Below are 18199 nucleotides of genomic sequence, written 5' to 3'. Positions count from 1 at the left end.
CTTAGGAATCACCTTATCCAATACACCACTATTACATATGGGGAGGTCCTAGAATGTGAAGAGACTTGTACAAGATATATTTATGAAGGTAGTCAAATTATTCCATTAAATAAGGAAGTATTTATTAACTATTTTCTCCATGCAGGTCATACTGTAGTAAGAACTCATGGAGATACAAGAAACAATGTAAATGTTAGGGGGAAAAAAAGTATAGAATTGAATTGACATATACACACAATTCTTTTTTTCTCATGATTTTTTCCCCTTAGTTCTAATTCTTCTTTCACAATATGCTTAATATGAAAATAGTAAAAATGATTATATGTACACAATCTATATCAGATTGTTCACTACCATGGGAAGGGAGGAAAACAATGTGGATGAAAAGGGTGAATGTTGAAAACTATATTTGCATGAAATTTGAAAGAAAGATAAATGAGGAAAAAAAAGACATATACAAACATATATTTAATATATATATATATACACATATATACATATATCCACACATAGCTATAATTCACATTAATCCATTATCATTACATAAGAAAGGTCTGAATAAATTATAATATCAAATCTGAAAAGGCCAAAGTTTATTATTGACTGGGAAATCAGGAAAGATATTTATGGAGTGCAGTGTGTTTTGGTGGGGATCTCAAAAGAACAGACAAAAGTTCAAAAGGCATCAGCAGTTTCTGAAATGGGAGCTTGAGAAATGACATCAACAAAACATGAATGAGAAAGCAATCTAAACTGTTTATAAATTATACACATGGCAATAATATGAGATAATTATGGAAAATAAGATGATACCAGATTACATCAGGTATTATACCAGACCAGATAGTTTGATGGTTACTTGGTAGGCAAGAGGGAGCCACTGAAGAATGTTGAGCATATAACCAGAGAGACATATAAAAAGATTATTCTCTCTGTGATACAGAAGATAGATTGGGGAGAGGGAGAAAGGGAGAAAACATTTATTGAGCATATTTATTGAATCAAATTGACCAGGTACCAGGGTAAGCACTTTCCAAATATTTTATGCTCACAACTCCAGAAAGCAGGGACTATTATTATTTTATATTTGAGAAAACTAAGAGAGTAATAACATTCATTCACAGTGTCAGTCAAAAAGCTAATACAATCTGGGCTGGATTTGAGCCCTGAACTTTTTGATACCAGTGTTCTATTTATTAGGTCACTTAGCTTCCCCAGGGGAATATCAGATATAGGAAGATGGGTTAAGAATCAAATCCAATACTTCTGACTTCTAGCTCATCAGTCTATGTCCTGTTGATCAGTGTCTTCAGACATGTCCTCATTTGGGGTTTTTTAATGAAGATCTTGGACTGGTTTGCCATTTCCTCCTCCAGTTCATTTTAAAGATGAGGAAACTAAAGTAAACAGAGTTAAGTGACTTGCCCAGGGTCATATAGTAAGTGTCTGAGGCTGGATTTGAACTTGAGAAGATGAGTTTTCCTGGCTCCAAGCTCAGTACCCTATACATTGAGCTACCTAGCTGTTCTCTCATTCTTTGATGCCATACCACGGGATCTTTCTGAAGGGAACATAAACCATTTGCTTTTGTTTTTACAGTTCCACCAAAGATCTCCAACATCTCCTCAGATGTCACTGTGAATGAGGGAAGCAATGTGACCTTGGTCTGCATGGCAAATGGTCGTCCTGAACCGGTCATCACCTGGAGGCACCTCACTCCAACTGGTAAGCACCTCTGTGATTTCTGAGAGAGAGGATTTCAAACCTCGAATTTAGAAAGACACTGCATCTCTGTGTTGCATAATTTTAGGTAAAATCTAATTGAATAAGATTCAGGTGATGGCCACATTCAAAGAATGTCCCCATATAAATGACTGCCTTCATCTTTATTGCCGGTCTGAATTCATATCTCATAAGTAGTTTTCTCAGGGTGTCTGGAAGAATATGCAATGTGATTAAGTAATGGGAGCCTGAAATAACTAGCTCACTAGTCTACAATTTGGATTTCAAATCATGGCCAATAATTCAGGGAGAGAATTATGTTAAAAATAAGATTAAATGTATAGGCATGTAATTTTCTCTCGGAAAGTAATCAGCAGATATCCCCAGGCAATATTTAAGATTTTCTTTTCATATAAACTAAGCAAAGTCCACTGGCAGAATCACATCACAATTAACACAATAGAACTTCAACTTTTTTGAATACAACAGTAATCTCCCCAGATTTCCCATTCTAATTTGAGGACCCCCATAATGAAACATACTTTTAGTAGACTATTTGGTCTTCATGTTCATTTATCACTGGTTAATATCTTTATGTTGTGATTAATTTGGCCTGTCCCCTAAAGAGCAAAACCACCTTCAAGTTTAATAGCCCTTAAATGTTATCTGGACAGCATGCTGAATAGCATACAGAAACCTCCTTATCCTGTTGTAGTTGATGAAAATACAAAATATCTTGGTAATTACCCAATGAAATTGGTCCGACTTTGACTTAACCCTAAGTAGGACTGAAGCATGGATTGAGTTCTGTAAAGCCACATACATAATGGAATAGAGAAGTTTGTTGAATGAAGTGAAAGAAAAGTAAACTCATTTGAAATCTGTGGCAAATGGGCAATTTTGAAATGGAGAAACCCAACACATCCACATAAAACTCATTAAAATCTATTGTTTAATGATCACATGGACAGAAAGAGTCCAGTGCCAGGCTTATAGTAGGCAGTTAATGCTGACTCACTAAGAAGTAGTATTATATGTGTGTATATGATATGACACACAACTGACACCAACACTTTCTGGTCCCTATCCTCCAGCAAATATTCCTATTTTTCCCTGTTTCTTCTTTGCTGCACTCATTATAGCCTCCTTGTTAAATGCTCTTAAGGATCCTTCCTTTCTGCTACTTCTCTGTCTAGTATAGACAAATAACTTTACTTTGCATCCCCAAAGAATTTCTTGCCTATCTTTGAGTCTTCTAAGATTCAGAAGACTTCCCCTGGAAATCAGAATAGTTCTAAGACTTAAGTTTTCTCCAGAATTTTTCTAGGAGTTCAGATCTTTTGTGGCTAAGCCTAACCAACTTTGACACTAACTTGAATATTGTAGGTTGACTTAAAAATCTTAAGATGCATCATGAATGAAAAGTTAAATTCTAGGTGAGGGCAACTGTAGATGAGGTCAGATCAGACACACACACACACACACACACACACACACACAAACTTGAATATAATCGTATTTTTCAAAGATGACCCAGGGGATTCACTCTACAGTCAGCCCAGAGTGCTGGGCATGATTCACATCCAAAATCTATAGATGGATACACATTCTAAGACCCGACAGTACTCCACTAACCTATTTGTTCCTGTATTATACTGACAGATGCTATATTAAAATATTCTAGGATTACAGGGAAATAACTCTGAATATAAACCATAATTGAGTCACATATTACTCTAATTACCCAATCAGTTACTAGCTATATTTGCCTATTTAGAAATAGTTAGCTACTTATTCACTGTTGTGTTTTGTTTTGTTTTTGTTTATTTTTTTTCTGACAGTAAGTATTAACTTCCCTGATCTACTCATTTGTCTTTTTTTACATCTGCACCTTATGATATTTTCTTATTACCCCTGAGCTCTTATTCCCAGTAAGAAAAGAGAGGTTTGCCTAGGTGACAGAATAATGAATAAGGGGTAGGGGATTTTGTTGCTCTCAAAAGTTGGAAGGACAGAAGTATTCCTTTCACCTTTTTCTGCTAATAAAGGGAAGTCTTATTTGGAGACAGTCATAGAAGATGCTCTACTGTCTTATCTGACAGAATAGCTGCTTGCAATGCGAGGTAGCATGAGCAAGAAATCCAGCCAGCTTTGTTCAATTATTAATTGTTCCTTCAACACTACAGAGTGTGACTGTCGTGCAGAGGAAGTGTACCTGTAATTAGCTCGACCCCACAGGGACATCAAGCCTTGAAAGGAGGAAGCTTCCTAGCAAGGTTTATGGATACCTGATTACCTGTCATTTGATGACAATGAGGCAGAAAGAAAATAGGGTGTATGCTATATCCCCCTCCTCCTTTGGTTTCTTACATGTAGGTTGAGTGTTTTGAAAGAGATATTTTTTTTAATTTAAATATATTACATCTCATTTTGAGGGCATGAAAAAAGACCTTATAGAATGGTTTGGAATAGTTTGGAAAACATGCAAAATCAGAAATTTTATCTGAAATGGCTGGAGTAAAATAATAGAGAAAACAGTATGCCTTTCATGTCTCACTGGCTCCTTCATTTCTCTTTCCATTTTAACTATTCTATAGAGTAAAAATGGCATATTATATATGTAGGTGTGAAAATATAACCTATACCCCCCATAATTAAGTTGGGCTTTCAAAGTCCTGTGTCTCTAGGGGAAATCACATCCTCACTTATATTTCCTTTTGAACATTTGATCTCCCTCCTGTGAGCAATCCAGGTCCCTTCTTCATCAGATTTTTGTTTCTAAATCTTTCTACTCATATCTAAGTGGAAGTCCATCTTTCATGTAAGCATCACATTCTGTCAAAATTGCTCAGGATCTTGCTGAAAAGTATTTTCTAGGCAGTTCATTTCTGCTAAGGTTATTAATCCAAGTAAGCCAGCGAAAATTTTCTTTTTCCCCTCCTCTCTTGCCTGCTCACTCTATGTACTATATAGTCTGCAGGTTGCAACAAGGTCACAGTGCCTCAATGTATGCTACAAAATGGAAACTTGATATAGCAACACTGTCAGGGTTCTAGAAATTTTCTAGGTGCCATAAGAAAGTGCATTATACTTTAATGGCCTTGAAAGGGGAAGGAGAAACTCCTGAAATCTGTAAAAACTCACTATTTCAAGTACAACCCTCATTTTACATTTTACTTTGTGTATAGAAATGCTCCATTTACTTGTCTGTTTGATTCAGAATGAAAAAAATGAGAAACAATTTTGAGGGTTTGGGAGGGTCCCTTGATTTCTAAAGGTTGGATTGATTTTTTACTCTCCCATTAGTGTCAGGAACACCTATCCTAAAATCCTCTGGGGATTAGGAATTTCTAAAGGATTAATAATTTACTCCACAGAAATCAACAATCCCCTTTCCATCTTGTTCAAAGTTTAAAAAATATTCCTGAGGTTACCCTTATGGTATTCCATGACAGTTTCATACTCATAGACCTTATATCTATTTGCAAAATAGATCTAGTTACACAGTCTCTAGTTCTTCCAAGATTGCCAATGTAATTTCTAGCTTTGAAAATTTCTAAAAGGTAAATAAAGAAAAAAGTTTAGCTTATTTTAAAATTTGTTTCTTATCATTCTGTACTTTATGGTTCCTACAAAAACCATAGTTATATTGTCTAATGCACATGAAGGAAGAAAGCAGTATGAATGTGCAGTTGGTATGGAAAATAAATACTCTTGAGATTTGTGTTTCAGGAAATACTATCTCTAAGTGAAATTTGGAGTCAAATTTTAAGAATATGGTTTGATTTGAAGACTGTCTGGGTTGTAGACAAGGTATCAAGGGATCGAAAAGTATCAATTACAAATGCTGAGTTCAATAATTCAGTTCTAAGATATATTAAATAAGCACCCATTACACATTTGATATGGTGTTAAGCTGTGAAGACTAAAATTTTAAACCCATCCTAAATATTATTTTCATTTGTTTTATATATTTTTTAGAATTTTGTGTTTTTTCTTTTCTAAAAAAGAGAAAAACTGAGAGATATAGAAAATAAAAATATGTAATTGGGATGCTGCTAGGTCTATGATTTCATTGATTTAGGGAATCCTAGGTGAGGAATGAAACTATCAGCTTAGAAAGGTATTTTCTCTATAATGTCCATCTTTAAAACTGCCTAGAACAAGAATAAATGACATACCAAATATCATATAGTCCATGTTAGCAAAAGATTGGAACTTAGTTATTCATAGCTTAACAGTCATTTTTCTGTCCACTATGTCATGTTGCCTTAGACATTTAAGTCATGCAACTCAGATCCATAGAATTTTTTTTTATTGCAACTGAAATAACATCTTACCATAATAAAGTTCAATAAAGGATAAGAGTCATCTCTATTTACATAAAGGTGACACTACACTAAGAACTCAGAAACAAATCATCACATTAAACCATGTTGTTAAGTTATTCTTCATTTCTGATTTTGAAAATCTCTTTTTGAACTCATCCGCATTTTTTCCATAGCTGTAGGGGAGCTAATTGCAACATCTACTTTTCTCCCCCCCCCAACATAGACATTTTGTGAGTTATTTGTGTAAAAAATATCCTAGGTTTATTTTAAGATTAGAAGTATATTTTTGCTCAATTCATATGATTCCAAAATGCCCTAATCAAGTCAGCATAGACTTTGCTTCAGGAAACTTCCCATTGAAGCAAATGTACTTTAGACAGAATGAGTCCTTGCAGAACTCAAATATATTGTGTGGCTTTGCATTTTGGAGTCTATAGTATAAGTCAAAAGATCCTGTCTGGTACATGTCAGAGGAACTGAAATCAGTCACATTTTCCCTCAGAATACTTTGTAGTCTAAAGAGATATTAATACGTGTTTGCATAGAGCACTTGACAAATGTTCCTTGAATTGTTGAAATGAATTTGGGATGAATGTCCTACATACCCTTGAACTTGCTTTTTTTGGAAATCTTCTAGTATACTGAAAACAAACTAGCTATTTTGTAGTTGTCCTAGATAGGTATACTTCTGAATCCTATTTTTGTATCTAGGCAAGATGGGAAATAGCTAAACCAATAAGGACCAAACCAAACTAAACCAACCAAGCAATCAAACAAGGACCAAAAAGCAGAATGTGGGGGAATTCAAGGAGCAGAAATTATAGGTCAGAAATGATAGTAAAAAATAACATAGATTTTTAAGTATTGCAAAAATATGGACCTTGTGATGCAGGTACTGTCATATTAGTTCCATTTTACAGATGACGAAGCTAAGAATCAAAAAAGTTAAGTCACCTGATTAAACAATTATAAGTATCAGAGGCAGAATCTGAATTTAGTTATTCTTGACTCTATGTTTAAGTAATCTTTCTTCTATTCCATAATGTCTTTCTGACCAAAAATATATAGGTCAAAGTAAAAACTAAAGAGTCAAAAGTCAGTCTTTTGATCTTGTTCAATTGTGTCTGACTCTTTTTTACTTCATTTAGGATTTTCTTGGCAAAAATAACTGAGTGGTTTGCCATTTCCTTATTCAGGTCATTTTACAGTTATGGAAACTGAGGCAAACAGTGTTAAGTGACTTGCCCAAAGTTACACAACTAGTAAGTGTCTGAAGCCCAATTTGAACTCAGTCTCTTGCCCCCAGGTCTGATACACTAACCACTGTGCTACTTAATTGTCCTAAGGTCAGTCCTACTTTCTCTTTTAAAGCTACAGATCTGGTTCAAGGACATAGTCCTGATAGTCTTCATTCCTACAGTGCTCTTGACTGAGAAGTACAGTCCTTAGAATTTGTTCCAAGGGAAAGAATAATGATTTATGTGTTTGTTCCCATTTCTGGGTACAGATGGATCACTTAGATGATAGGAGAGAAGAAAAACTGAACCATCAATCAGTCAATACTCTTGAATGGTTCTTTCAAAAAGTAGGACATTCCAGTCTTGGAGGCAGGGAGACATTTGAAGATATCAAATTGAAACTACTGACAACATACTACCAACCTTTTTTTTCCCTTTCTGGTCACTGCTTTCTTCACAGAATGTTCTACAAATTCAAGTACTAGATAGAGTGTTTTTTCATTTCTGATTCCCATAACTGGTAGCAAATATTGCCTGCCTTCACATTTGCCTTTTGCAAATTTTTGTACTATTAAATGATGCATCAGCAGAATACCTTACACAGTTATACTAGACATTGCAAATTAAAGATTTTAACATCTTCTATTTGTAATACCAGACTTGTGAATGTCCTTCCACACTATAATGGGCTTTTTTTGATGATAACAACATTTCTGAGAATACTTTCCTATCGAGAATCTTATCCTAGGATGTCACCTATGGGATCTAATCTAGTACTGTAGCACATGTGAAAACAAAGAAGCTACTAGTAGACTAGAGGTACACATTTTAGATCTTCCAGACAGAAACTTTTCTTTTGGGAAACATCTCTCTTCATTAACCCTTCCACAAATGCTTTGTCACCACCAAAAAAAATAGCACTAGATTTAATCTACCAAACAGATATTTATTTTTTAAAGTTAGAGTAGTAAGAGAGGAATCTAATAAGAAAGCAAAAAATTATCTGGTACTCTCAGTGGTGAGATGCTTAGCAGCAATAAAATATATATAGTCATTCATTTATTCATGACCCACTATGTGAGTTGGCTAACTCATTAGAAATCCAGATTGAAAGGAGAACAATTAATGAGATAAAAGAAAGAAAAAGAATGACTAAAGAAGTTGGAGAAATTGGTAGACACAGGTAATATAAAAATAAACTAGGAAAAAAGTGAAGGTTAATTCATTTTAAAAAAGGGTTAACTTCATATCTGACAAGCATAAGAACCACAACTCCAAAAAGCCTGGAGAGTACAATGGACTTAATTCATTGCCCTTCACTTTAGAGAATTCAGAGAAAAATGTATAGAACAATAAAAATTATTACAATCTGCTCAGTAGCCTAAATGATCAATCTATTTTCAAGCTAGAGAAGGCTTTCTTTCATCTTATTTAAAGTGAAAAAATAAATAGTCTCTTTCCTATTCTATTACCAGCTCCTGGTTACCCACACACTACACACATACACACACACACACACACACACACACACACACACAAACAGCTTCTCTCCTTAACATATACAAAAGAAAAACAGAAAAGAAATTGGTAGGGAAAAGTAGTATCAGACTATAGTTTTAAGAATTATGGTATACATTTAGACTAGTAAAAAAGTATATGTGTGTGTTTGTGTGTGTGTGTGTGTGTGTGTGTGTATGTATGTGGAGCCAGAGACAGAAAGACAGAGAGAGAGAATAGCCAATTTTATCTTGTTTCCACTAAATCAGGGACAATAGAAAATGTGTTTAAAGAATGAGTAGGAAGGATTTCGATCAGCTTTTCACAGAAATATTTTCATAGACACAAGAAAGTTAATAATGTCTCCAATACAAGAAACAGGTAAGAGAAATAGAGATATTTATTCTTGGGAAGAAGAGACAAGGGGGAAGTAATAGCTGTCTTCAAGTACTTGAAGGGCTGTCATGTGGAAGGATTAGGTTTATTCTGCTTGGCTTCAGAGAGCAGAACTAGTCCACTAAGGGAAAGTTGAAAGGAAATAGATTTTGGTTCAGTATGAGAAAGATTTTTTGCCTAATAATTAAAATGATCTGAAAATAATCAGAATTTACACGTATTTAAGATTTTCTGACATAAGTAATAAAAATGCAACTATCCCCATTTTAGAGATGAGAAAATTGAGTCTGAGAAAGGTTAAAATGTCTTGACCATGGTCACATAGGTGGTAAGTGATAAAACCAGTATTTTCAGTAAAGGCTTTTGATTCTAGGTCTAGTGTTTTCCCAGAACATCATTCTACCTCTCCCCAAATGGAGTGAGGTATCTCACAAGACTGTGTTTCCCATATTTGAGGTTCCTCCTATAGTGTTTGGATGATCAGGTGTTGATTATATTATTGAAAGTATTCACTGAACAGGTAAAGTATCAGAAGTCCTTTCTCACTCTTTAAGATAATGGTTATTATTAGCAATCCTTCAAGAAAAAAACTATCTAAATCTTTAAGGTCTAGTGCCATCATCATCATCATCATCATCATTATCATCATTATCACATTCACCATTCTTATCATAAGGTGTGAAAAAGTTAATTGACTTGGAGAAAAAAGAAAAACTAAAACTACTAAGTAAAAGATTTTAGGCTTGAACTCAGATCTTCTGGCTTTCTCTAGACCAAAACTACTGAACTTTAGATAATGAGAATAATTCTGATATCCCTACATAGATATTCCACAAACAATTTAAAATTAGTATTTACAAAACTATATGTCAATCTGATTCCCATACCAAGTTCTCTGTTTTCATTTGCCACCATGCTAACACAAGAAGTTTTTTTCAACTTATATAGACTATTCCTGTAGGTCATCCTAAATTTTATTTCTTTCTATCTCCAGTGTTTCAAATCATTTCCAAATTAATTTTCCTTATCTGTTCATAAGATCATTGAAAATATTCTTCATTAAGCATTTAGCACATACAATGTCCAAAGCACAGAGCTAATACAAAATTGAAATACAAAAATTAAACAATCTCTAGCTTTATAAATTTACATTTTACTTCGAGTAGAAGAAGGAGACATACAGCATGTATTCAGATAAGTAATTGAGAAAGGAGATAATGGTAATGACTTTGAGAATCAGGAAAGACTCACTGAAAAGATGGCTATAGATTGGCCATAGATTCAGAAATATGACTATGAGAAGGGAAGGCATTCCAAATAATGGGGACAGGAAGAAGGAGAGAAGGAGAGCGGGGGTTTTAGTGAATGTGTGGAGACAGAAGATGGAATGTTAAGCTTGGAAAAAAATGCTAGTTTTCATGTCTGCTAGAACATAGCATATATACAGGAAAGTCAAATAAATCTTAAAATGTAGTTTGAAATTAGACTGTGTTGGCAGAGAGACTTTTATTTTGAGGCAGCAGGGATTCATTGAAAGTATTTGAGCAGGGGTGAGATTGTATCTTAGCTTATTTTGGTAGTCAAGAGGAGAATGACTGGAGAGAAGAGAGGCCATAAACAAGGAAAACAATTAGGAGATTTATCATAATAGAGGTCATCCTTGCCTATTGTTTGGACAAGATTAATAACTATTTAAAGGTATTTGAAGATAGAGGTAGATTAGTATGACTTGAAGTGATTAACCCTAAATAATGAGGGAAAGAAGAAAATCAAGAATGAGCCTGAATTTATAACCTTTGGTGACCAGGCAGATAATGGGCTCAGGAAAAAAGATAGGAAAATTTGAAGGAAGAGAAGATAGGAAATAAAGATATAAATCTTGTTTTGGTTGAATTTGACCTTTTGACAGAATGCCCAGATAGAGATGAGAAAGAAGGAATAAAGGTGATTATGGAGATGTGTTCATCATCTGAATTTATAATAGTATATGATTTTATATATACATATATGTGATTCAATTATATATTATTCAATTTATATATTATGTATATATATATATATATATACATTTGTGTTTATGTGTTTGTTTCTGTATTTATATATGTATGTATATGTATGATTGAAACCATGAGAACTGACAGGATTACCAAGGGGCAATGCATAAAGAGAAAAGAACAATCCTTGGACTAATTTTTGGTAATAAGGGTATAAATGAAAGAAAAACAAAGGGGAAAGAAATTCAAGTTAGAGGAAGGTTCTGTATAGGTTCAACAGTATGAAGGGAGCAAAGCCAGGCCATAATAAGCATGATGGATTTGAAAGAGAGGGTGGTATAAAGAAGCTGAAGGTCTTGAGCTGAATAAAGAATAAGTTTAGGAGGATGGAAAGAGAGACAAACAGACAGACAGACAGACAAAGAAGAAAAGAACAAAGTAAAGAAAAGAAAGGAAGGAAGGAAGGAAGAAAGGAAGGAAGGAAGGAAGGAAGGAAGGAAGGAAGGAAGGAAGGAAGGAAGGAAGGAAGGAAGGAAGGAAGGAAGGAAGGGGGGAGGGAGGGACAGATGGACAGGATAAAAAGATTATAACTCGGAGAGGGAAATTTCAGAATTTTAGATCATTAAGGTAGAGGTATAAGAGTTTGGGCTGATGGTCAAGGTCTAAGATATGATTACTTTTTTGATCATGTGACTTCCTTGATCAAAATTTTACGATAGTTTTCTATTATATATTCCAAGTTAAATGCCAGATGGTGGTGTGGCATTCAAAGCATTTCACAATCTGTAGTTGCCATCTTTCCAGCTTAATTTTAAACAGGATTCTACATACTCTATATTTCAACCAAAAATTGACTCTTACCAAAAAATTCTTTCACTCATCTTACTCTATTCAGAAAGCCTCTTAACTACCTATCCAACCTGCGAGATTCCTAACCATCCTTTGAAACCCAACTAAAATGCCAAATGTTCCATGTACATGTCCCCAGATGGTAATGACCTTTCCCCCTCAAACTTCATATCATTCTTTCAGTTCCCTTCTTACTTTTGTAGTTTTTTGTTTTAAAATTATTTATACAAATGCCATACCTTTCTATGAAAGGCCTAGGATTGTTATTTATCCAAGTATTGTATCTCTCCCAGAATCAAATTCCGTGCCTCTCCTCATTTTAGATATGTAATAAATATTAGTTGAATTGAAGAAAGATTCAGGTCCAAATTCCTTTTTCAGTTAACTACTAGCTGCTATCCCAGATAAGTCACAATAGAGAGAGAGAGAGAGAGAGAGAGAGAGAGAGAGAGAGATCAATAGATTTATGTAAGTATATGTATGTGTATATATATACATATGTATATATTTATCTACATCTATATACACACAAACACATGCATATACATTTGTGCTTTTTTATCAGTAGCTCCCTAGGAGCTAAATCATAAACTATTATCTCCCTTGCTTTAAAGATTTTTAAACCACAAAAACCTATACCAAAATAAAGTCAAAATGAGTACAGGATTTAGACACAAGAGCAACACCATAAATAAATTAATAGACCAAGAAATCCTCGATCAGATCTATGGAAAGGGGATAAATTCATGACCAAACAAGAATTAGAGTACATTACAAACTGCAAAATTGAATAATTTTGACTATATTAAATTAAGAACTTTTATACAATAATAAAATCAATGCTGCCAAAATTAGAAGGAAAGCAAAAAACAAGGAAACAGTCTTCACAACTAGGAGTTCTGATAAAGGTCTCATTTCTAAAATGTATAAGAGAATTGCATCAAATTTATAAGGCCCCCAAGTCACTCCCCAATTGATAAATGGTCAAAGGATATGAACAGACAGTTTTCAGATGAAGAAATTATGGCTATATATAATCATATGAAAAACTGCTCCAAATAATTTTTGACTAGAGAAATGCAAATTAAAACAACAATGAGATATCTCTTCACACCTATCAGATTGACCAAGATGAGAAAAGGGGAAAATGATCAGTGTTGGAGAGGTTGTGGGAGGACTGGGACATTGATGTCTTACTAATGGAGTTGTAAACACATCCAACCATTCCGGAGAGAATTATGGAACTATACCCAAAGAGCAATAAAACTGTTCATTCCCTTTGACCCAGAAATTCCAATTCTAGGGCTACATCCAGAAGAAAGCATAAAAAATAGGAAAAGTCCTATATGTTCCAAAATATTCATAGCAGCTCTTTTTTTGTAGTGTCAAAGAATTGGAAATTGAGGGGATACCCATCAACTGGGGAATGGCTAAACAAGTTTCGGTACATGAATATGATAGAATACTATTGTTCTATAAGAAGCCATAAATGGTCAGACTCTAGAGAAGCATGGAATGAGTTATAACATCTGATGCTGAGGGAAGGGAGTAAAGCCAAGAGAACAATGCATACATTAAGAACAACATTGTGAGATATTCAACCTTAATGGAAGCAGCTCCTCTCAGCAGTTCAGAGAGCTAGGACACTATATTAGACCAGCTATGGACAACGTTATCATGCAAAGGAAGAAAAACAAAACAAAACTAAACAAAAACAACCCTTTAGAATCTGATGAACACTTTATAAATATTATCTCTTTCCCTTAATCCTAATTCCTCATACTGAAAATAACTAATCTGGAAACATGTTTATCCAAAATATGTATGTACAGTGCTAACCTGACTGTTCACCACTGAGGGGAGGAGGGTGGGAAGGGAGGGTGGAAGAAAATTTTGTAACTTAAAAATATACATGTGCATACAGATGAAAATACTAATAAAAATACTAATAAAACTAATAAAATCACAGAATCTTCACACATCTGGGAGTATGGCTAGTTTTTTGATTTTGTAAAAAAATGGTTATACTAGTTAAGACAGTAATAAATTAAAAATAATTTAAAATGAGATTTATTGGAATTTTGAAAAAAAAGGGAAAATAAGTGTAATGTTTTATTCAAACCAAAGAACCACTCCAACACTTGACCCTTTTCCTTGAGGTCTCTGTAACTCCTACTGTATCCTTTTTTTCCTTCTAGGTTGATACAGTCAAATTCCTTGATTTTATTATTTTAAAAAGGGAACCTTGAGAGCTCATGTGATATGTCCAAGTTCACATAACTTAGAAATTAAAGAACCATAATTTGATTCCAGGTTCTTTGAGACTGTGCACTTTTTGCCTTGTACCATATTGCCTTCCATAGCAATGTATCTCCTGTGACTTTGTATTGGCAAAATCTCCTTCCCCTTCTTTTCCCTGCCATACCTAGAATCTAGTCTCTTTTCAGTTCTTTCTCTTAGAATCCCTGTAGTTCTTAAAGGCTCTGTTCAAATATTTCTTCCTACAGAAAGCCTTTCTTGGTCCTCCCAATTGTTATTGGTTCTGCCCCAAAATTGTCTTGAACCTTCTCTACATGTATCTATATGTTCTAGTAGAATTCTCCTAGTAGATTGTCAGAGAAGCTGTTTTCTCTTGTCCTTTGTACTATTTCCTTTGCATGGTTCCTAGAATATGATGAAAATTTAAAAATTGTTTGTTGTTCATTCTAGTGATTGGTTTAAATGTCAAACTTTAGTTCCACCCTCTTACTTTATAGATATATAGACTAGAGCAGTTAAATGACTGACCCAGGGTCATCCAGAAGACCTGGAACTCACCTGTCCTTAGTGGGTGGGATGGGGTGGGGGTGGGTCAAATGGGTTCCTCTTATGTATAGTACTGTACTAAACATTTTTCAGATTTTTCAGATTTTTATCTAATTTCTTCGTCAATATAATACTCTCAAGAAACAAATTTTTATATTTTTTAAAATGTCATTCCCTTCCTTTGTCTTCTATTTTGTGATCCAAATCAGATATTCTTCTCCTGTCAGTCAAAAATTTAGAAGCCCAAGAGTCATCTATATAAAGCCCCTTTTTCTCCTATCATGTGATTATTAAATTGGGACTGTAGCTGCAGTTGACTGGACTGCTAAGGCCTAGGGAAAGGAAAGGAAAAGAAAAGGGGGGGGGGGGTAAAAGACCTGTATTAATAATTCAGTTTGCAAATATCAATGCAAATCAGATCTAATTCTTCAAGGTATTCCAGTAATAAAAGCTGAAATGTCAATCTTTGAATGACATCATTCTGTTTCTGTGCATGGTCACTCAGACTCTGCTGTTTTGGGCAATAGCAAGACAGCCCTTGACTGGGGAATGAGAGGTTTAGAGGTAATAACTCTCCTGCCTCACAATATGCCTGTCTTCAGAGAGAACCAAGAATTGTTTGTAAAGGTTCCCATCTCCCTTCCTCTCTCCAAAAGAAAAATCCCCAGCAATAACCATTTGAACATCCTCTTCCTTGGGGGAAAGTATTGCAGGTAGCAATATTTATTTTAGGTTGTCTATTGGTTAGTATTTTTTTCTTTTATCTTGTTTTTAAAACTCTATTTCAGAAATCTTAAGGAGAATTAGGAATATTTACTTCTGATGCATAGTTACCTGGGTAGGTCTCTCATAGGCAGCTAGGTGGCACAGTGGATAAATTTCAGGGAATGCAATCAGAAAACCTCATCTTTCTGAATTTGGAGCTATCCTCTGTGCAAGTCACTTAACACTGTTTGTCTCAGTTTCTTCATCTGTAAAATGAACTGAAGCAGGAAATTGCAAACCATTCCAAAATCTCTATTGGAAAAAATAATTCCAAATGAGGTCATAAAAGTAAAACACAACTTTTAATGACTAAACAATAATAAAAATCTCAACCTCTAAGAGCCTCCTAAAAATTCTCTAAGACTATAAACTACAGCTCAATCACAGATCTGTATTAGTGAAGGAAGTGTTAGATTTATGTATCATTGAAATCACAAAAGACTTTAGGAATGAGGTTCTAAATGATTAAGTATGATCTCCCTCTTATTCTAATATTCTTATTGACACTTGAATCCAGATTACTACATGCACACACAAGGAAGGATCACAGATGATTCATTTTCATTTTTGTACTTTTCTTTGCTATTTCTTAATAACAGTACACTAATATGCAGTTAAAGAGACCTTTCTCCCATACAGCCCTGAGAAATTCTACTGACTCAGTCTCTGGCTTCCTGAATCTTTTATATTCCTCCCTTCTTGTAAGTACTATGGATCATAACCCATAGGGGCATCTCTCATATTATTTCACTAGGAGTGTTTGTAGCCCAATGTAAAATGCTCTTCTAAATTCAAAATATAAAGTCATCTCTTTGGAAATTGAATGAAATCTAGATATAAACCATATTACTGCCCAATCCTGATTTTTTGTTCTTGCTACTTGATTTTGGTGACTCTGAAAGAAAAAATCAGACTGATAATTTTATGCAATTCTGCCTCACTTAAATCCAATTTATGTGCATGTCAGTACGTCACTCCATGATGTCACTGATGTTCCTCAAAAATTAACATAACCCAATAAAATTTAAATTCCGTGAGGGGACACAGGATTTTTTCATATGATTTAGGATCAGACCCTTAGAGCCAGAAGGAATAATAGAATTCAAGTTGACTAAACTCCTAATATTACAGACCAGGAAAATCAAAATCAAAGAGCTTAACCTGCTTTGCCCAAAGTCATTTACGTGGGAGGTGGCAAGCTTAAATTCAGTCTAGTTTCTCTCACTCTAAATCCAGTAACTGTGTCATTATCAAATACTGTATTCCATTCTGACACATATTGCAGCAAATCTCTTTTTGCCTTATATCTCCATGCCTTAGAACAGGATCTTCAACGTTGTAGGCACTGAATATTTTTTTTGCAAGATGAATTTTGAATTAATTATATTAGACAATTAAGATAAGACAATTAAGAGTTCAATACTTTGGTGATGCAGCTATGATAGTAGCCAATGGATAACTTCTACTATCCTTATTTCTATTAATATCATTTACTATTTCTTCAATCACTTATCCATGTTCAGAATCTTTTCTCCATCTGACTCTTCCCTCTTCCTTACCTCCCATATTCAATAACTTTCCAAGTGAAATTAAAACTATCAATATTCTATATGGATTATCTCCCAGAATTATCCCTTTATATATTATTATTATTATTAATTATTATTAACTATTCATTTTAAAATTTTCTTTTGCTATCACATTGGTTCACAACTTAATGTCTTCAATTCTGGGGTAGTGAAATAGATCTCCTCTCATCAGATCATCTAAATTACTATATCATTTCCAGATTTGTTTTTCTTATTTCCAATATCTTTCTTCCTTTCAATCTTTACCAGATTTCATAATCATAATAGTCTTATTAATTGGCTGGTTAGTAGTCCTTGTTCTTTGTTATCAAAGAAACCAAAATGACATTACTTTGTGACAAATTACGCTGTGTCCAACTGCGGCTTATCAGACCAATATGAGCTCAGAATGCTCTACCACAGATCAGGCACAAATAGTCCATATGAACACCTGGGGTACTTACTCTAAATTTAAGTATGTCACGTTTCCTTTGAGCTGCTTCTATTCTGCCTTCCTTATAGAGCACAGCACCCTCTCTGGTGAGGGTATGCCATGCTGGACAGTCCTATGCCAGTGTCTCCCATGCTGTACAATAAATTCTAAGGTTCTTCAGAGAGACCTTTAGGGTGAGCTGATATTACTTCTTCTGACCTCCTTGAGAAAGTTTGCCCTGTGTGAGTTCTCCATAAAATAGTCTTTTTGGCAAGTGTACTTCTGCTATTCTAACAATGTGCTCAGACCATTGTAGTTGAACTATCCGTAGTAATATTGGAATGCTTAGCAATTTAGCTTGAGAAAGGATCTCAGTATGTGATACTTCTGCCAGGTGATCTTCAGAATCTTTCTAAGTTGCTTTAAATGGAATTGATTTAGTTTCCTGATAAGGCACTGGTGGCCTGTCCAGGTTTCCCAGACATCTAACATTGAGATCAGCACAGTGACTCTATAGACCTTCAGTTTGGTAATTAGTCTAATACCTCTTCTCTCCCATACTTTTTTGGAGCCTTCCACATGTTGAGCTACTTCTGGCAAT

At 34.4% G+C, this 18199-nt stretch overlaps 1 protein-coding gene across 2 annotated transcripts in view; it reads left to right on the top strand.

Moving 5' to 3' along the window:
- The window catches only part of LSAMP (limbic system associated membrane protein), an 801725-nt gene that overhangs the window by 538175 nt on the left and 245351 nt on the right, over positions 1-18199 (top strand). For both annotated transcript variants that reach the window (XM_074214560.1, XM_074214561.1), the window contains exon 3: positions 1600-1725. In XM_074214560.1, coding sequence (XP_074070661.1) covers positions 1600-1725 — 126 coding nt within the window. The remainder of the gene's footprint in view (positions 1-1599; positions 1726-18199) is intronic.

Source organism: Macrotis lagotis, chromosome 1, assembly GCF_037893015.1.
Source record: "Macrotis lagotis isolate mMagLag1 chromosome 1, bilby.v1.9.chrom.fasta, whole genome shotgun sequence".
Classification (NCBI taxonomy): domain Eukaryota; kingdom Metazoa; phylum Chordata; class Mammalia; order Peramelemorphia; family Peramelidae; genus Macrotis; species Macrotis lagotis.
Note: the sequence above shows the minus strand (reverse complement) of the source record. Positions and strands in the feature narration are given on the sequence as shown.